The sequence below is a fragment of the Bemisia tabaci genome, chromosome 3, assembly GCF_918797505.1.
Source record: "Bemisia tabaci chromosome 3, PGI_BMITA_v3".
NCBI lineage: Eukaryota > Metazoa > Arthropoda > Insecta > Hemiptera > Aleyrodidae > Bemisia > Bemisia tabaci.
Window position 1 is genome coordinate 31222050 of NC_092795.1, and position 21323 is coordinate 31243372.

Consider the following 21323-nt stretch of genomic DNA (forward strand, 5'->3'; position numbering starts at 1 on the left):
TGTTTCAATTACCTAGCATCGAGTCGGGCCTCTAACTTCTATTCTCTCTGACATAACCTTAAACGGTAAACCTTCAACCCAGAGCCGCAAACAGCTGACGCTTGACGATGCTGCGCCGAGAAAATGAACCAATCACAAAATAGCACAGGAATACGTCACTAAAATGAAGAGATCACGTGACTGTTCGTGATTTTTTCGAATCAATCTGAAACTACAACCTCGAATATGAGGCATTTAAGCATAACGAAGCCCCAAAATAGTTTAACCAGGTAATACGTCCGTGCGAGATTGTTATGCTTAAAAGCAAAACATTTCACGAAAACTTTTACGAATACCAGATGCAGAAAAAAATCAAATTTTCCCGGGTGTACCAGAATGGCGTCATTACCCATAAGGCAAAACGGTATGTAGTATAGTACATGTTACATCGGGGGAGTCGAACGGCTGGAAAGGGCGCATCTGGTACCCAGAAGCGCCCAAAAAATTCGAAGCATAATGATCACAGATTAAATTCTTTTCATTACTTTCAATTCTATTTTTATTTGTATATTTGCTGCTTCTCCGAGCATGTTTAAATACATAGACTTTCCGTTTAAAATCAGTTGTATTTAGAGTTAGTCATGTCAGGTTCAGTTCTTCCGCGTCTCCTCCTTTCCTCATTTTCTTTCCATCCCGCGAAAACTCCCTTCAAAAAGATTCTTTGTGATGTTAAAAATCACATCAGCTCACTGGTTCGGGTTGGCTCTTTAGATGAGCCTTGAAGTTGATTCCGATGAGATGAGTTGTTGATTTTCCCTTTAACTAAAGCAAATACTCCAACACATCTTCGAGACGAGCCAACGTCGAAGCCAGCTAAATTCCCTCGCACATTCACCCTTCCGAATTGCAGTTTCACGGGTGCAGTATTCTGCCTTGCCATGGAACCATGATGCCATGAACTTTCGGGCATTGTCAAATTTTATCTGATAAAGCACGATTTTTCAGGAACAATTTTTGATGTTTCTACATAAATTTTTGAGGGAATTTTATTCGTAATGTAAATACATAGCCTGTGAAAACTTCACGGAACAATATCAATAACTTTCCTTGAACTCAAATATTTTATCGACATGCATTTTGCAATATTCGAATTTTCATACGGAGTTTCTCCGTAGCGCGACAGTGCGGTATTGTAAATACGGTGGATGATTAGGGGGGGGGGGGGGTTGGAGTGGAGTAATCCCGGAAGAGTACCCGATCCATTTCGCGTGCCCTTCACTCATTCTCGATTGTGCATGATTTTTCGTCCATTCACGTGAGAATGATATCATTTCTCTCTCATATTTTCCCCATTTTCGCAACGATGTATTAGCTCCCGGTGAGGAACAAAAGTCATTCTGCCCTATTGAGGTTACCGTGAAGCTCGAACCATTTTCCCATATTTATTTCGCGGTGAAATTCATCAGGACATCATTTTCTACCCGTTTTCTGTCATTTTTATGATCAGAAATTCAGGTCAAGCTTTCATCTTTCAAAGGTAGCTTATTCTGTGGATCACTCTTTAAGAACTTTAAAATTATGGTTTAAAACCATACTGTAAAGGTGTTTTCCACCGCCAAGTAATCAAGAGAATCATTAAAAATTTGTATGGCTGTTTTAAGCTGATTGTCAGTTGTGTGTAGGTTTCAGCTATGAAATACCTTACACTTTAATTTTTTTACTTTGGACACTAAAATGATGGAGTATAAATCATAAGTGATGATACCAATACATTTTAAAGGAGTCATTACAATCGAGATGATTGCAAGGCAGGTACATTTTTTGAGAATGATCCACTCTTAATAGGTATGTCTATCGTTATTGGAACACAAAACGAATGGAAAAATCACCGGAGGTATGTAACGGATACACAATGCACATGCGCTCTTGAAACCTCCCGGCTATAAAATAATAAATAATAATATTAAATACATCACATTTTCCACAACCTAAACAATTTCTAGACAAATAATGTTTGTTGCATTCTAGACGTCTGATCTTCCAACCGCCGACGAAGAAGCTTTGATAGCAGTGGCGTCGCGTACTTTGCGATATATCAATTAATCTGTCATCTAAACCTATGAAAAAGGATCGATAGACAGGGTGTTCGCAACAAACACCTTAATAATCGATTCTTCGCCATAGCTTCGAATGGGGAAATATCGATAATCGATCATTCACGCCTCGCCACTGTTTGGCAGGTAGAAGTGCGGAGGCACGGGCGTGCAGCTAAACACGTCGAGCAACTATTCTAACACCCCGGAGCGCATATTGCATAACAGCTCGATTGCAGGCGCACGCATCGCATCGTCTATATTCATCGCTCTAACATTGGTCACCGGTAGATAGAATGAAACAAAATTTTTTTTGCGGACAGTCGCAATAGTCAAAAGTCAAAACATACAACACATTCATTCATCTTTTGGAATCTTCAATCTTCATCCTCAGAAATAATTGGTAATGGTACATTTTTTATAACAAGACTAATGGGTACGCCCCCGACCGCTTTGCAGTCCGACCCCGAGAACCGCTTAGCCCCTCAGGCGCTATGCGTTTCCCGTTACTCTCATGATTTTATATTGTGGAGTAAGATGTGTTCTCTATTTTTTGTTTCAAATTTTGAGCACAACACGGAAAAAAAAGTGTCAGGGGTTACCTCCCAAAATTGCTCTACTACCCAAATTTGTTGAATGATATGAACAATTCTAATTAATTTTGGTAGCACCGCAACTCAAATTTGGGTAGTACCGCAACATTTGGGTTAGTAACCTAATTTATCGGGATACTACCACAATTAATTGGGATACTACCATAATTAATCGGGATATTGCCACAATTAATTGGGAATGTCCATATCATCTAACAGTTGGCACTGAACCCCTACCTCTTTTTTTCAGTGAAGTAGAACCTGTTGAATAATACGTCAAATTAATATAATATAAACTTATTTATGATTGCAGGTGACAGCCAATTGAGCGACAATGCACCTCCTGTGATCCTGCTAGAGAGGAGGTGGAGCATACCGGATAATGAGAAGATCGGAACCGTGGTCACCAAAGTCCGAGGTGACGATTCGGACGGCGACATCTTGGAATATGGACTCGAGAAGCATTTCGGGGATCGAAACCAGAAACCCTTACCGTTCGCAATCGATAATGAAACCGGTGTCATCACCGTCAACCAATCACTACACGATAGGGTAAGTCGCAAAATTCACCTCCGTCGCTTTTGAACGCCAATACCTAGTCTCCATAAGCGGATCCGGCAATTTGGCAACACCGGATTTCCTCCATTTGAACCTATGTTAAATAATCGATTCTTGTCGGAGCACTTGGCTCCTCCGGGAATCGATACATTTCCATAGGTTCAAATGGAGAAAAAACAATCTTGCCAATTTACAGGATCCGCCAATGCTAATCTGAATGTCTCTTTGAGGAATGACCTGGGAACAAAACACAACATCTGGCTTTGAAAATTGAAAAAAAAAAAATACTCCTCCTGAAATTTTGAGGATCCCTATACACAGGAAAGAAATGATTAGGTCTAGGTCCCTTATTTGAGGAGAAAGTATTGGATTGCAAGGAGGTATCGGGTGCTTCCCAGGCTGCTACGAGACCTAACCCCATAGGGGCGCTTCCCACCCATAGCCCATATTGGGCGGCTTCTCGGATCACAGTTTTAAAAAATTAAAGAGAAAAAGGCGCATATTTTAATAACCTTCAGGTTATTACCCACCAATAACCGCAAAAAACGTGGAAATTGGCCCAGTAGATTTTTAGGGAAAATTATGCCAAACAATGAAAATTCAAATTGATAAAATATAGGAAAATTCACAATTTCAATCGCAATTTTAATTTTAAATATTTAGCACAGGAATGGGCCGATTTTAAATTTCTTGGTATCGATGTGAGCTGAGGCAAGACCATACTTTCTTTCTGTATTCGATTCTAATTTCACAATTGACGGGAGCTCCAACTTTTAAAGTCACGACCCCCTATAACCCCCGAGAGACTTCGGTGCCGTGAAATTTGGATTCCTCGGGGTCAATTTTCACTTCGACGGCGCAGTCTCCGACTTCATCCGGCCTGAAATGAAGTCTGCTATGGGTGGTCTTACACAGTGAGACACCCTGTATATAGGTATTTATGACGGTTATCGAGTCAGCGAGTCGAGTTCAGTTCTCCGTGTTGCCAACATCGTTGCTGCGTCACAAACTTGCGCATCATCCGCGTGCCTGTTCCCAGGTTATTTTAAATAACCGTTCATGTTAACCTTGAAAGCAGCAGATGACGTCTAAACCGCTTGCAACTCGAAGATTCAACTCTATTTTACTATAGGTCGCCTATGGTGATTTTTTTTTTAAGTCCTCTGTCGACGTAGAACATACCATCGCTCTGCTGAAGCTCGAACGTAACTATTTTTCAAGATGAACCCTGTCTCCGGTATAACTCCGTGAAGTCCACGGCTCGTGTGAAAATGACCATGCCCTTTTATCAGCAGAGCGCCGATGTCTGTAGTGTGTTTTGCGTCTATAGGTATCATTTTCGAGAATATTCTCTGCCTACAGGTGTTTTATTTCTTTTAGTGAGCTTATTAGCTCAAATAAAATAAATCGTATCTCCTCTCTTACAAATATTTTATGAATTTTTATACAAGCTTCGTTTCAATCTATTAAAGTAGTCAGTGAGTCTTTAAGTTTACTGTTAATCAATCATTATGCGCATTGATATCATTGAGCACCTGCGCAACAAATAAATTAGATGAACATTTACAGGTACCAAAAAAATCGATTGGTCGCAAGCAAATTGTTCAGACATTTTATATTCAATTTCATGGCAGACTGTCAAAATCTGCGACAATTCACGAAGTTTATGACGTTCTTTACCTTTTGTGAGCAGAATCTATAAACTGTCCTTGCATATTTCTTTCCTGAACTTCCCACATAGTATTGCAAGTGTCAAACTTTGAAAAATTCAGTATTTTATGACGTTCTGTAAATTTTGAATTTAATGATTGTTCAAGGGCTAAAAATTACTGAAGATGCCATCACATGATGCGCATTTCACGGTGAAATATTTTCTACCAAGGCAAACAATTGTTTAGTCTAAAATCAGCAAAGGAACTAAAATTTTTAATCCCCGTAATATTTGTTGACGTTTTGCCTCGGCATTTGACAAAATGTCGAATTTGACTATTATTGCCTGCGACGGATAGATTTTCAAATTTCAGATGATATGTATTTGTGATTTCTGGGGGGATTTCGAAAGGCTAGGATGCACATGAAAAGGATTCGTAAGTAAGCACAAGTTACCGCCTACACTGTGCTTTCATTTCGCAGAGTGCACCGCAAAATATTCTGAGTGCAGTAATATTTGTTTGATTGAAGACGTGGGCGAACCTCTCACAAAATGAAATTTGAAGCCACGTTTTGTAAATTTTGCATGTGTCTCAACAAATAACGCTTTACATTGAACAGCTGGACTAATCCGAAGAATTGCTATTTTTACTGCTGTATTTTTCCGTTAGAGGTCGCTTTATTTGGAATATTCATGCTTTTTTTTTTTTTTTTTTTTTTTTTTTTGTACAACATTCAGAGGGCGAGATATTCCCTCCAGCGTTCTCGCAGAGAACGTCATCGTCGAACAATAACAGACAAACAGGTAGTAAGTTTGTTTTGTTTTGGACGAATAAGAAGCAATCATCGGTAAAACCGGGAAAATATACGATTGCGGTGATTCAAAATTTACATAGTTTTCACATTTTCTTAGGATAACTTTACCTTAAATATTGCGCGAATCAGGAAAATTCTTGCAGGTACGAAGAGTAATCACCCATAATACGCACAAGAACATGAACAATGATCAGTAACCTTACAAAATAAAAAACATTGATTGGAAATCTGGTACGTTGCACATGGATACACGCAATTCCAAAGTTTATAACCATTGATATTTCAATGTACATTTCTGCGAATAGGAGCTAGTAAAATGTATGAAGCAAAAAGAGAACTTTAACCTCATCTGGAATGATTTTGTCTAATTGCAACCCCGTATGGGAAAAATTTTCCCTTTTGACATTTTTCTTATCAGTTTTTTTCTTTTCTTTTTTTCTTTTTTTAACCAGAATTCCTATTGTTCAAATGAAATTCTCGTTTGGACAACCGGGACTCATCAGTGAAACAATGAGATTTTTTTAAAAAAAAAAAAAAAAAAAAAAAAAAAAAAAAAAAAAAAAAAACTGATAAGAAAATTAATAAGCACAGCACGTTCCTGCATGCACTCGGCGAAAGTTTTTTCATTTTTTTTTCTTTTTTTTTGGAATCGCATCAAATACTCAGAGTTTACTCAGGTTAAATTGAAACCTGTCCTGTCTCAATTCATTCTTTTAAGTTTAGACACCGGTACCTGCTTCCAATGAACCACTCTATGAAATCTAGAAAAGAGATGACGAAAAGCACTCACCGCATGAAACACAAAAAAGTTTCTGGTGAAACATCGAAAACTTCTCGGAAATTGTATAATTAATCCGGAATCTTATACTTGGCCTCAGAAGTTTTCTCGAGTGTGCCGCGCGGCTGGAATGATTTTGTAGATCGACGGTGAAACTACCAGACCACCTATCTCGTGTGCGCAGTTTAAAAATCTCCCCTCTCATTTGAGTTTTTTGAAGGAGAACCATCACACATGATTCCTTGCAGTTTTCACAAAATTTTCCTCGTACAGAGAAAAAGAATCACAGAAGTTTTTAAACATTGACGTTAGGTGGTTTCCCATTTGGAAAGCACAGTATGACAGGCAAGTCTGAAACGTCGCAAAGCGAGGTATGAGGTTTTGGAGTTTCACCATGAAGTTGCTTTGAAGTGGTGATTGTTGCGAAAATCTGACGAGTTTATTAACGAAATTGTTTCAGAGTGGCGAGCAGTTTTTGCTCTACGTGACTGCATCCGACGGATCCTTGTCAGCCAAGACGGAGGTTCTGGTGGATATATTCAACTCTTCGGCCGAGCAAAGCGGGCGGAAAACCGGGAAAAACCGCCCGCCCTTCCCGACGGGGGACAAGCGGAGCCCTTTCGGGAACCTGCCCCCTGGGTTCCTGAACCAGCGTCCTCCGTTCATCCCTTCGAAACCCAAGTACAACAACTCCAACACCAATTTCAACATCGGCCCTGAGGGATTCAACTTCTCTTCTATCCCAGCCGTCTCCCTATCCCCTGATTTCATAGCCGCGGTCGCTAATGACCCAGGAATTATCAACAACCCATCTTACACCTTGCCTCCACCTTCAAAGTTGCCTCCCGCCAAAAGTTCCGACACACCTGTGCCCCCGGCTCGTCCCTCTACAGTTCCTTCCTCCTCCGTTCCTTCCGCTCCTGGACGGTCCTCTTCCTCGTCCACCCCTGACGCTACCCTTCCTGCCTCCACCCCCAAGACGACAGGACCACCCTCCCTGTCCACCTCATCCAATATCCATGCCAGCGAATCCTTGCACAATATCTTCTTGACCGTTTTTACGCTGATATCACTCTTGTTCGTGGTAGCAGTTGGAATTCTAGTCGTATGGTTCAGAAGAAGCATTTGCTACGGTGGTATGAAGAAGAAGAAGGATGATATGGTAAGTGATTCGTCTCTTAAATTGAATTTTGATTACTCGCCAAATGGTAAAGTTCATCGCGGGCTCGAAGCAATGGTGGCAACGATAAATAATACATGATGTTGGTCCCATGCCACGAATCACAGGAAGTTTCACTGACGGAGAGAAGGGTCAATGAAATAATTCCAAGACTGATTGCTGTGAATCAGAGAGATGCACCAAGGCTTCTGACCTAATTTGGAAGTTTCTTTTCTGGTAATAATGAATCAAGTCCCCAAAGTAAAACACTGTCATAATCCCTTATATTATATTAAAAACCGAAAAGTTCGTTCTCGGAAAGAAAAGCATCCTGGGTTCCATCTCGTCTCTCTAAGATTATTTAGAGATGAAATGCAGAATCAAGAGACTCTTATGGAAACTGATCATTTAGCTGTTTTTATTGTTCTTTTCTTCTTTTTTTGTTTTTTGTAATATCTCTCTGCTCTCTCTACTCAGTGAATAAATCCTTAAATTCAATCACAGAAAGGGGCTAGCAAAAAGTTCATACGGAAATAAGAATTTTACAGACCAATTGAATCTAGTTGAGTTCAATGAACAAATTCAAAGAAATTGAAATGAACATTTTATACAAGATATGGATACAGGAGGTCCATAGCTTCGTAAAATTATCAAGTTTAGGGCCCTACTGTATCACATTAGGAAATGTTCGAAGGGCTCCGGAGCCAGGTGTCAAATTCGGTTTCGTGGAGGTCAATCGCCTAGGACAGAGTATTTTTCCTAAAGCCTCTGAATTTAAGGGAAGAAAGTCTTGTCCTAAATTTTGAGGAGTCCATATTGCGAACAACTGTGTGCCGATTTTGGATTTCTTGGTATCGACAAGAGGTAAAATTTTCCGTACTTTCTAAATTCGATCAAATAAATTCAAAAGTTCGATGGGAAACCGAACTTTTAGTCACAACTCCCTTTTACTCATCGAGGGGGGCCGGGAGGGAGGGCTTTAGGGCCATGTTTAGATTCCTTGTGGTCGATTGTCATATTCTACCGTGCTGAGGAAGAACCCCGTATGAGCATTCGAGAGTTGCCAATTTTCCCTCCTTCATTTTTGAGCAAATTCGTGAATATTTTTCCTTGTAATTTTCAGGAACTTTAGGTGAAATTGCGAACAACATTATCTGAAAAATTGGAAGAAAAATATTCATAAGTTTATCAGGAAATTGTGTTTTATACATGGAAATTTGGCAACGCATGAAGGTTCATACGGCGTTTTTCCATAGCATAACAGTATAGACTCTATTAGTGGCACGTCACAGAAAAGCGATATATATCGATTTTTAAGAATCGGCAGCATTGAAAGAGGTTATGCCAATGTTATTGTTTGGATTCAATTCGATATAATGGAGAATCCCTGTGATGATGTCGCCACTAATAGCGTCTATTCGTCCTCGTCTTGATCCGACCAACAATAACCTAGAAAAAGCCTGATACGGGTTTTGATACCCTGTATATGAAATCCCTGAGAGTGATGACTTTTGCATCAATGAACTAAGAATTTCTTTTTTTCCAGAACAAAGAGAGCGATATCATTCGACAAAATTCGATCGTGCTCCAGCACTGGCGTGCTCCCCGTGCTTTCGGCAATCGATACGAAGCGTGGGACAACGAATCCACTTTGCAGGTAATATTTGAGTTTCCAATAGAGTAGACACTTACTTCTTAAATAAAATCCGAAGCGAGAGCGACGAGAAAACATATCGGTGTATTTCGGACGTACAACCTTGGCAGCGAGTCAGCCATGATTTCAGCCCAGAGACAATATATTTCAGGAGCCCCGCATTTTTATACTCTCTACAGTATGAAAATTACTGCTGGATGTCAAGCGCTCAAATTCGCCTGACGATAACTGATGACCAAAAATTTGAGCGATTGGTTTAGCAATCCTAACCTCATTTGGACGCGTATTTCTTTCAAACTGAACTAAGCGCCATCGGGGTAGGAAGTTAGAGGGGGGCTTGGATTGGCGGCGGAACCGGGCGTCGGGCTCATTCGTTCTTATACTCGCAATGCTTTTCCATTGCGCTTAGTTCCGTTTGACAGAACGCGCTATCCGGGATTCTAAATTCTTCAAAAGGAACTCAAATTGGCGCTTAGGTCCGTTTGACAGAAATACGTCCATTTGGAAAAAATCGCCTATCTAAGTGCTCATCTTATAAGCTTTGATCTCCGAATTGGACTGCATTTTGCAATTGGGAACCACAATTTCTGGCTCATTCTTAAAAACACCCATGTGCATGGGGAAACTAATGGCTCAAAATTTTGTTTTTAATAAGAGCCAGAAAGTGTAGTTCCTAATTGGAAAAAAAGTACTCCAAATGTAGTCAGGGTAATTTCGATTAAATCTGTTCATTTGTCGACGGCAGATTCAGCGATTTGGCAACACTAGCTTTCCTTCTAAACTTGTATTGAATCGTCGATTTTTGTCGGAGCACGTCTTCTCAAAGCTCCCCATCATTGGAATTACAACTCTCTTTGGTAACACGGCACGTATGTAATAATGGGTGTGTGTGGGAAATTCAAATTTATTTACTCTTAGAGCACAATGCGAGCCGTTCAAAGACAGACGTCATTTTGGAAGCAAAATGAATCCATATTCGTATTTTATTCAGCACTAAACGAAAAACGAACTCAAGAAAATTGCTTTTTGTACGTATTTTACCATTGTTTACCCATCTCCTTGGGTTTGTTTTCCGTTAAAGCGCCTGGTCTTTTTCAGTAGGCATTAATTTTCCCTTAAATTGACAACACTGTAGTGCAGGCAGCTGCCACCCCGCTCATTTTGTTCCTCAGCTTGTAAAATAAATTTGACTACATACTTACGTTCAACTATTTGCGCACGATATTATGTGTAAAGTAGGGCTCATCTCAAAAGACAGACACGTCGTTTTGCCGGCAGAGGGAAGATTTCAAAACCTCTCGATTGCGGCTATAAAAAGCCTCTCGTGACCTAAAGTTCTAAATGAATAATCGGAACCGCGGATATATTATGAAAAGACTTGGTAGAAACAGTGCACTAAATAATTATTTCATGAAGCCTCCAGCACGGTAAAACTTGTCTTTTTTCCCCGACACCACCCCTATTCCAGTCGTATGCAGGCACCAACATTTTGTTCAAAAGCCGTCCGTGCGCAGGGATTTGTCTCGCGTCATGAATGCAGATCCATTTTAACCATGCTCCATCGCACCCTCTTTTTTCTGAGCATGACGTTAATACGGAATCTGCTTTGAGGAAAATAATACGCTGATGAATTTAGGATGTCAACTAAGTGTGTTGTGAGCGATGGCTCCGAAATGTTGGTTTACCCACGCTTGCAGTTAATCTTGCACTTGGAACTTAGGAACTCGACTGAATGAATCAGATACAATATATGGTAGAGGACCCCCCACTAACAATAATCTAAGAATTCTAATCGAGTAAAGAAAAAGTTCCAAGTCGGAGGTCAAACGCTATTTTTGGTCTATGCGTGATGGTGATGAGCAATTAGCTGATCAAAAAATTAAGTATTTGCCTGATACTGCCTTATAAATTTGATAGTGAGCCCCTTAACGAGCGAGTTTTTGTACATTAGGTCTGGATCGCTAAACCTATTACTCAGAAAAACTACTACTTATTACTACTTATTCAGAAAAATAACTATGTTTTGGACTAACTTGCACTTATCATTTTATTAGATTTGAACGCGTTTCGAAGGCTTTGCCCTCATCCTCCGCGACTGAGTCCCCTTGAGACGGATTATCGCTGAGGATGAGATCGGAGCCCTCCAAACGCGTTCAAATTTAATAAAATAATGAGTGCAAGTTAAGTCCTAAACATGGTTATTTTTTACATGTTAAACTTGTGCTGTGTGTAAATAAGTGTGCTGTAAATAAGTGTTTCGCCTTTGGATATTTAAGTATTAGAAATCAATGCGACCTAATACCTAGCGTACTAAAGCGCGAGGCAACTATTCGACCACCCGTGTGTGGCACAGTATCATCCGAAATTGAAGGCGAACTTAACGCGCCAACTCATAAGGCCGATCTCCGCAACGGCTGAGGTCGCTGGATTTTGAGGAATTACAATAAAAATGAACGCGGCTTGTTCTTAGTGTACAAAACCGCAAAGCAACTATTTGCGACCACCCGTGAACGGGGTGTGGCATATTTGGATTGCATTTTGCAATAAGGAACCACTATTTCTGGCCTATTTTAGAAACAACATAGATGCCATTGGTTTCCCTATGCAAATATGTGCTTTTGTGGGAGAGCCAGAGATAGTGGTTCCCTATTGCAAAATGTAATCCATTTATTCTTGATATGTATTACTTATCAACCCAGGAAAACTCGAAATTGTGAAAATGGAAAGCGGCAGTTTATGAAAGACTTGACTCAAATTATTGTTTCTCATTTAGTCCTACAAAATTTACCTCAAAAATTATCTCCTAAAAACTCTACCATCGGGGAAGATTTCAATGTAAGCAGCCAATTATTCGCATCCTACTCAGTCTTGCAAATCACCCCATAACAAGTATAGATAATGTATGCATTCATTAATCTGAAACGAAATAAAACTATATATTGACTTAATGTGTAATCATCACTTTCTCCGGTTATTCCAACTCCTAATGTGAACTCATCATAGTATGGTGATTATGATCTCAAAAGAATAAGTGGATCAGTGAATTTTTTCGGTAATTATTGTAATTGTCCCTGGACTTTTAAGGACGTTTCAAACATGACTATATAATGAACTTTCCTCATTTTCAGGCCAACTCAGGACCACCAGCTAAGTCTGGAGATCCATGGGAGTTTCCGCGACACCACATCAAAATTTTCAGTATTCTCGGCGAGGGATGCTTCGGACAAGTTTGGAAATGTGAAGCCATCAATATCGATGGTAAAAATATTATGCTATTTCATCAAATTTCTATGGAAAATATAGCTAAATCTGTAGATATTGTTATCCCGATCAACAAAATTGCACAAAAAATAATTTTGAATAGATTTTGGAAGGAATTAAGAAAAACTAGCAGAAATTGGTGGATAACACATTTTCTACGCTCTTTTGCTGGTTTTCCGTAAAACAACGAGTGCGAGTACGATACATTGCCGGTTTGGCTTATTCTCCGCAAAATTATGAAAATGGTCTATGAAAGGAACCGACCATCTGAAACTGCATCATTTGGTCAGTTTTGGCGCAAATACTGACCTAAAAGTGCTCTTATCTAGAAAATATATTCAGCATCCATCACTAGCATTGGAAGCACACCCAAAGTATGCTTTAGATCGAATCTTTGCGATAAATGGGTTTTTCTGTTTCCTATGATGAATGCGAATATGAAAAATAACCACAATTCTCTAGTACAATTTTCGAATTCGCTGCAGAAAATCACGGCAAAAGTCGTACTTTTTCAGCAGCTGAAGTACCATTTATTGAAAATTTTGAATAGAAATCTATTTTTAAAAAAAAGTAGGAAAAAAAATTGTGTTGTCAAATTCTGATGATATAATTATTTTGGTCACTTTTTCAGGTCAAAAAGCTCCTCAAGTTGTGGCTGTGAAAACTCTTCGAGAAAACGCAGGGGAGCGTGAGAGATCGGATCTACTTCAAGAATTAGAGGTCATGAAAATGTTGGATCCTCATCCTAATGTTGTTCGTTTGCTCGGCTGTTGTACAGAGAAAGGTAAACTATTTTAACACATTTTTATCACAATTATCGCAAAAATGAAATAAGCTGACCGCAACATTGACGTCCTTACATAGAATCACTGTATTATTATTTATTTGCATTTAGTTGTAGTTTCTATAGTTAAGAGGCCCCTCCCCCGTGAGGATAGATTTTCGTACAAACGGCGTTCCATAGGTCCCATGTTCCTTTCCCGGATACGCGACCCTAGCTTCATGGTCTCAAACAATGGTTACTTGGAGCTGGCTGTTGATTATAAACTTTGGGGGGGGGGGGGGGTTTGGCCTCTAATTTTAAGCAAAGGATTATCCTAAGGGCGGTTTTTCATGCAGGCGGAGAAAAAATTTCAAAAAAAAACTTTACACCAGATTTAATGTCAAAAAAAGTAAGGCAGAAAAAGATGCGCAAATCTTGAAAACCTCAGCAATCCATTTCACACGCGCGTCCATATAAACTCGTATTTCCCGTTGTGAGTAGCATTGATTTCTTTTCACGTCCTCCACGGTGGCGGCCGAGTTCACATTTCAAACACAATCCGAGCTGATTCTCGAGTTATTGCCCCCGTTCGAATGGACAGTTTTTCGTAACGTAAACCGAAGCTGGAATCCCGTCTCACCTCGCCTTTTCATCTCTCTTGCGTGAGTTCAAGTTGTGGTGTTTGAACCCGAGACGTAGGTGGAGATGAACTCTGAAGAGCGGTGGTTAATTTCGCGATCTTTTGAACCGCAACCCATGTTGCCGCAATAAGCCTCTACGCACGGCTGGAAATGGAGTTCTTACATGTGTCAGGGATTTGCTATGTAAGAACCTTTTTTGTAAAACTTTGCAAGAAACACGGTAATACAACTGGTTTACTCTGAAAAGAACCCCCAAAATAAAAACAACTTTCAAATTTGAAGCTGCACGAGGGGATCCCCACGCTACGTTGAGATTCTACCTATTACCTGGTCAAACCATCCCTGCACAGATGGGGAGCAAACACATCGGTAGGCTTGCCGCGGTTCCAGCTTTGAAGCCCCCAAACAAATAGCAACCTTGCCAATGTATTTGCTTCCTACCTTTGCATGGAAAGTTTGACTGGATATATGTAGAGATGGACTCTTAAGGGTATCGTGGGAAATTCCCTCTATTATGGCCTCAACTTTGAAAGCTTTTTTTGAGCTTTTGAGTTTGTTTAGAGGAAACCAGTGACATCATCGTGTTTCTCACGAAACTTTACCTAAAAACGAGTACTCAAATCGCAAATCCCTACACATGCAAGAGCTTCATCAAGCAACAGAACACGCGTTTTCTGATGAAAATTTCACTCTGAACGCAACGAGAACATGAAATATTTCGCTCACTTGACAAGGGAATCGCAGCGGAGGGCAGGTGGGGAGGTTTAATGAAGCGAACTTGTTCTACGTCAACGGATTGTGAACTGGAAGAGGGGTGGGTGTCGTGTCGTAAGTTGAGTATCCAGGCATTCAAGCACATTCAATTATGAGAACTCGCAAAATAATACCTAATTGGTGTCGTAAGTTCTGTTTCCCGGAATGTTTAATGCTATAACCTGTAAATTGAATCCAAAGGCATTTCAGCGCTTAATTTAGCAGAGTATAGCTACTTTACCTTTGGTCAAAGGGCGAGAGAGCGAGATGAAGAGGGTTTGTAAAACCGCACCATTATTAAATTCCCTCTAATGAAATTGTCATTTATGTTTAGCATGGATGGGGTGAAGAGGATATGCCAGCTCTTCATTTAGCCACTTAGAAAATATGACGTTACTGAGAGGATATTTGGTTATGCCACGTACTTGGCGTTATATTCAGCGGGCTGTTTATTGGAATTGATAGACAAAGCGATGGTAAAAGAAGACAACGGATATATCGAGCAATCCCTTTGGTTAAAACGAGTGGTTGTTATACACGAATAGGGGGGAAATGATGGACCAACTATAGAGGTTGCCTCTTGTGTGTTGTCGTTAGTTAGTCTACTACTTCCTTCCTTTGTCCATTTCAATCACTCGCTCTCACCAAAGGATTGCTCCATTTTCTCTTGTTCTTCTTTGTCCATGGCTTTCTGTATTAATGTCAATAATCAGCCCGTAGGAGTAATCACGTATTACGGGGATATATAAAAATATTTTGACAGAACCCTGGCTTTTGATTGGTCCGAAAGCATTTCGCCTCTGGGCCAAGCAAAAGCTCTGCAAAAAGTTATGCGCAGAGTGTAAACGCAGAGGTACCAACGTTTAAAAATCTTGGAATGAAATCCGGTGTTCATTTCATTCCAGAGCATATTACGCCACCCTGAAAGTCTCCGAAAATCCGAGCGGTGTGAGTAAGGAATGAAATCTGTTGATCGTAAGAGCGGAGCTCAGTCGCCAAAACTATAGATTCGGATCCGCGCTCATAGGTAGCATTTGGCTTTAATGGGAGGAAAATAGGCTTCAGAGTAAGATGCGCTCTGAATTTCACTCCGAAATTTTTTAAAATTCAAAACACGGTTCCTGTTTCAAGATTTAAAAAAAATTGAAATAAAACACTCGGGTGAATTGTCCGATTCGATGCAGAGGACATACTAACTTGGCAGCCCCGCTTTTGTCCCTCGCGGGGAAAATTGATTTTTGTATTGTGCTGTATTGTCATGGAGACGATAAATTTCCCTTTCAGATCCGATTTTCCTGATAATGGAGTACGTGGCTTGCGGTAAACTCCAGAGTTTCCTGCGAAACTCGAGAGCTCAGCGCTGCTACGATAATATGCACGGTCCCAGTGATACTCTCACCTCCAGAGACTTGACTTCGTTCTGTTATCAAGTGGCGAGAGGCATGCAGTTCCTATCTTCCAAGGGTGTAAGTAATCGTTTATCAATTCATTCGCACCAACAACTTCCACTCGAGCTTCCCTCCGAGGCTTCCGCCGGAAAATCAGAAAAGTAGATGAAGAGAGAATAATGGTACATGAAATAAAACTGCTCCCTGAATTATTCCTCGCTACAGCCTTCACCTCGCCGAGAGCGCAACTTAAAAGTCGGGCGGGACGTGCGGAAGGCGGGAGTCTTTTTTGAGACTAGAAAAGCTCCTCAAGTTTCATAACTTTTAGCACGTTAAAAAATAATGAGACAATGGCTGCCATGCTTCCTTGCCTCAACCGGCCTTTTGCCGAAGCCGAGTTTCATCGCATCAGCCGCTGGCCGCGTTCCTGACACTCATGTTTACGCAAAATGAGGGCACGTAAATATAGGACTCTCTCAAAGTAAATTATTACTAAGCATTTGATGGAGTCCCTTCATTTTGCAATGTGACAGCCGCAAGTTGGAAGCTTTTGACGAAAGTTTTTGCTGTTGCGAAATCCTGAACTTACTGGAGAAAAAAGTTTTTACGTCGTGCGTATTTTTTCCGAGATAAAAACTTAAGCTTATTGGTCTTTACAATTTTTTAGCTCATTTCTTAAATTTAGGTTTTAAGATTTTTATATCGCATCTCCATCATTAGAGATTATTACCTGTGTTCAAAAGTGCATTTCAAACCCCAATTTTTCGGCAAGGCAAGCATTGTTGCATTGATTCAAGTTGTTGGTGTTTCTTCGTTACTGAAACACGGAACTTACGTTCAATTTGAATATCTTTTTCGTTCGATCGACCTCCCCAGATATCCTCATGGACAATGGGTCCTAAGTAACATTTGAATCAGTGAGAACGAATACACACCAACTCGGTAACTCGAAAATGCTCAACTTCTATTAAAGACAGTTAATTTACATAAAGGTCATCGAAGTTAGCGCATCTGTTCCAACTTGGACCTCAAAGTGTCCATAAGTACTTGTCTTTCGGTAGCAAAAGTCTGTTTCTTAAACTATAACTTCTTCGCCTAAGCGGTGCAGTTGTGTGTGCGTCTTGATTATTTCCATTTTCCGAGTTTGTATGTTTTCGTTCTCACTGATTCTTTTGGGTTCGCATAGAGAAAAAAAAGGAGGTGTTTGCATTTTGGGCATCTTGGAATTTTTTAATGACGTAGGTCGGCACGGCGACTTTTATCATCGATTTTCTTGGAAATGGTGTAGTTTATGAAAAAAATGCATTCTTCATAAAGTGTTTGAAATTATATCATGAGTTGATTTAAGCAAAAAAATCGGACGTTATGGTCCGTTCTTCACACTTCGCATTCCGGATTTTGCCGACCAGGGTGTGCCGACCTACGTCACAGGGTACACTATCCTCAAGATGCAAACACCTCCTTTTTTTTCTCTGTGTTGGGTTAGTAACCTAATTTACTGAGGTACTACCACAAATAATTGGAAGTGTCCATACCATCCAACAACCCCGTCCTCTTTTTCTTTATAGATATGAAGTTTCTACATAGAGTACATAGAGTCGTAATGTGACTGGGAGAGCTGGCGCCATGTTCTGCTCGACGAATTCCGAGCCCGGTGTGCGCCGAGTTCGGGTCACTTTTTCGATACATGTTCGATCCAAAATGGCGGTGTGGAATACGTGATGATTCCTATCTTCTTTGTTTACACTGAATGGCCGGGTACCCGTGTATTGCAAACAATCGATTATGTATCGAAAAAGTGACCCGGCGTCACACAGGAGTCTCGGAATTCGGGACCCGGAAAATGCTTAAAAGTGGCGCCAGCTCACCCACTTACATTACGACTCAATGTACTCTGTGGGTTTCTACGGGACGAAGCTGCTAAAGAACGATTATGATAAGGGACCTCATGATAAGGGGTACTTTTTCAGAGATCTCAGCATACTTTCAACCGTGACTTTTCCTTTATTTTCCAGATAATCCACCGGGATCTAGCCGCGAGGAACGTGCTCGTGGCGGAGGATCACACCTGCAAAGTGGCCGACTTCGGTTTCGCCCGCGACGTGATAACGAGCCACGTCTACGAGCGGAAGTCCGAGGGGCGGCTCCCGATCCGGTGGATGGCCCCGGAGTCCCTCTACGACAACATCTTCTCCGTCAAGTCGGACATCTGGAGTTTCGGCGTCCTCGTCTGGGAGATCGTGACCCTGGGCTCGACGCCGTACCCGGGGCTCGCCGCCGCCGAAGTCATGAAGCGAGTCAGGGACGGCTACCGGCTCGACAAACCGGAGCACTGCCGGAGAGAGCTCTACAACATCATGTACTACTGCTGGGACAAGGACCCCAAGGAGCGTCCCAACTTCAGCGAGTTGGTCGATCTCTTGGAGCAGCTACTCCTCAGCGAGACCGAGTACATCGAGCTCGAGAGGTTCCCCGACCATTCGTATTATAATATGGTGTCCTTGAGCGGCGAGAAGCTCTAACCAATGATTGCAACTCCCACTTTATGACACGGGCCTTTGCCCATCCAAGGCTTCCTTTAATTGATTGGAATAAAACAATCGGGTCAGACCATTATGAGGAGTTTTGGAAAAATACCTACGTGCAATAGCTCAAGACTCTCGTAACCAATGGGGATGCATCAGAAATCAGGAAAAAGAAAATCGACATAGAAGATGAAGAGGAGGAAGAATAATAATAAGAAAAAGAGAGGGGAAGGGAGAAGAAAATGAGAAAAGAAAAGAGAAGAAAAAGAAAGAGAAAAAACGGAAAGAGAGAAGCTTGTGAGATAGAAGAAATGGATATGAGAAGAGGAGGCGAGGAAAACAAAGAGGTATGATGGAGAGAAAGACAAGTATGAGGTAAAAGAAATTCTTCTTGCTCCTCTTTCTCCTCTTCGCCTTCTTCTTTACGACAGAACAATTCGTCGCCTACCTGACATTAGGGCAAAACTACACTCTGCAATGAACCCTGACTTCCATACGTTTCAAAGCTTTTCCAGGTTCATCTTAATGTGTAGTTACGCCCTGTCAGCCAAGCGACGAATTTATAAAGGAATATTTTTACATGTCCTGCAGCTGACTTCGAGCCGACCATTCATTTTATGACCGAAAAATGATAAACGCTCATATTTGCATTAGACTGCCGTGTCTAGTAGTTTGGATCAAAGTGGTGACTTTTCACGTGAAATTCAAAATCGGAAAGTCTACCCGTAGAGAATGTTACAACGTGATGACATGGCCGTGGTACGAGAGCCTTTTCATTTGATGCGCCCGAGTCATTAGCACGTTCAAAAGCGCATGCAAAGGTGCATGAAGTTGTGCGTAGCTCTGCATCCTGCCTCAAACGACTGCGCCGCTCGGGTGGTTTTAATTCCGGAAGTTTCTCCGAGTTTAATAGCTCCAAAGTGGCAAAGTGTCCAACCGAAACTAGTCCAATCGACGATTTTTACGCACCGCTCAACCCTTTGTCTCCGTTCGAAATTGACCTACCGCGATAAGCGTGGATAGCGGTCATGTGAGCTCACTGCGGATGCTGCTAATTCTCGGATGCACTATCTCCGTGAACTTCCACACTTGCCAAACCGCGCCGCGAAGGGCGAGCCACCCGCAGCACGCGACCCGAAATCACCCAAAACCCCGCAACTTCGGTTCGGAAGTACCTTCCGCGGCGGAAGCCAGAAACCCAAGCTCGATGCGCCTGGACAATGAGCTTTCCCGGGCTTTCATCGACTAACAGAGACAACCCGAGCCTTTTCCGTTGACTCGGAACTTTGATGTCGATTTTCGTGGAAAAATTTTCCCGTTAAATAGCGAGGGCGCTAATCTGGCGCCGATTTAATGCCGTTGTAAATCGGGATCATGCGCAACGGTTCGGCAATGCCGTTCGCTATTCCTTACTTCGCTTTTCCAGCGCATTTCCTGCCGCCTTTTGTCGTGATTGTTTGGAAAGGAAGTCTACTTTCATGCGCCTACAAAGGATTGTCCGATTAGGTTCTGAATGCTCGCGGCATTTCACTAACGCTTCTTATGGGTCCTCGATTTTCCAATGTATTCACCAGCTGAAGAGTGGAAGTCAAAACATAGTAAAAGCCATTGGCTGTTGATCAGACAATGTACGGTGATTCTCATGCACTGTAAAATAAAAGCCTGAATTCCTTCGTTTTTCCGATATTTGGATTGCATTTTGCAAAAAGGAACCACTAGCATTGCAATGTTGCTAAGATTGTGCAACTTCTTTTGTCTTGGAGGAAAAACCCGATTATCCATTAATAGTTTCTATTTTACTCGCTAAAAACTGTAAATTTAAGACAAAAATTACCATCTAAATTTAATAGTTTTTCACGATTTCCGCAATTTTATTTCAAAGGATGAAGTTGCACAATCTTAGCATCATTGCAATGCTAGTGGTTCCTTTTTGCAAAATACAATCCATTTTATCGAGGACTCCTATAAATTTCTGTTTTTTATTAATCAAATACAAGAATGGGCTACGAGGCAAAGTCTGCTGTGGAAAAATATGTCATAAGTATTCTCAAGTATTACAGCCAAAGTGAAAATGTCGGTGATTATGATGTCAATGATAATGATCACCGTTGACAAAGAGCGTATGGTCCGGTAAAAAATGTATTAAAATAACTGTTTATATCACTAAACAAAGTTTCGATACCTATGTATTTTGTACATATTTCAAGATTGTAAAAAAAATATTGTAAATAATGTCCGTAAATATGAAACAAATTTTGTATGCTAATTATTGTTTTGATCGTTATTTTTATACTTTTTGTTATTAAAATATTTCTCCAATTTTTATTTGTTTGTTCTTTCATTAAATGCAATTTCGTCAAACCACCAAATAGTGATGAAATTTAAAAAAAAAATGCGTATCTTTCTCATACAAGGCAATAGTTTTTATAGATTCTGTCGGTTCTGATAATTTTCTTTGTGATTGAGCTTCAGGAATGAGGAAAAGTGAAAGTAATGATTAGATTACACCTGCTATATTTTTTGTAGCAAATATAGTAGAAGGAAGATTTATTAAATTTTATTTTTAAATTTCATTTTGGACTAGAGAGTTCTTTCATTGTCAGTTTCGATAAATAAAGTCAAGGAGGATTTAGAAAAAAAAATGTAAAAGAAACTCCAACATAATGTGTCGATACGTCGCTTCATTGATCAAGTTTAGTTATCTATTTGATT

The 21323-nt window shown here is 40.6% G+C and overlaps 1 protein-coding gene across 1 annotated transcript in view; it reads left to right on the plus strand.

The window, feature by feature from the left end:
- Cad96Ca (tyrosine kinase receptor Cad96Ca) overlaps positions 1 to 19761 on the plus strand; it is a 53385-nt gene extending 33624 nt beyond the window's left edge. The window contains exons 2-8 of the mRNA XM_072298159.1: positions 2979 to 3217; positions 6928 to 7629; positions 9173 to 9283; positions 12409 to 12538; positions 13173 to 13325; positions 15983 to 16164; positions 18102 to 19761. Of these exons, the coding sequence (XP_072154260.1) occupies positions 2979 to 3217; positions 6928 to 7629; positions 9173 to 9283; positions 12409 to 12538; positions 13173 to 13325; positions 15983 to 16164; positions 18102 to 18608 (2024 nt within the window). The 3' untranslated portion in view covers positions 18609 to 19761. The remainder of the gene's footprint in view (positions 1 to 2978; positions 3218 to 6927; positions 7630 to 9172; positions 9284 to 12408; positions 12539 to 13172; positions 13326 to 15982; positions 16165 to 18101) is intronic.
- Positions 19762 to 21323: the final 1562 nt, after the last annotated feature.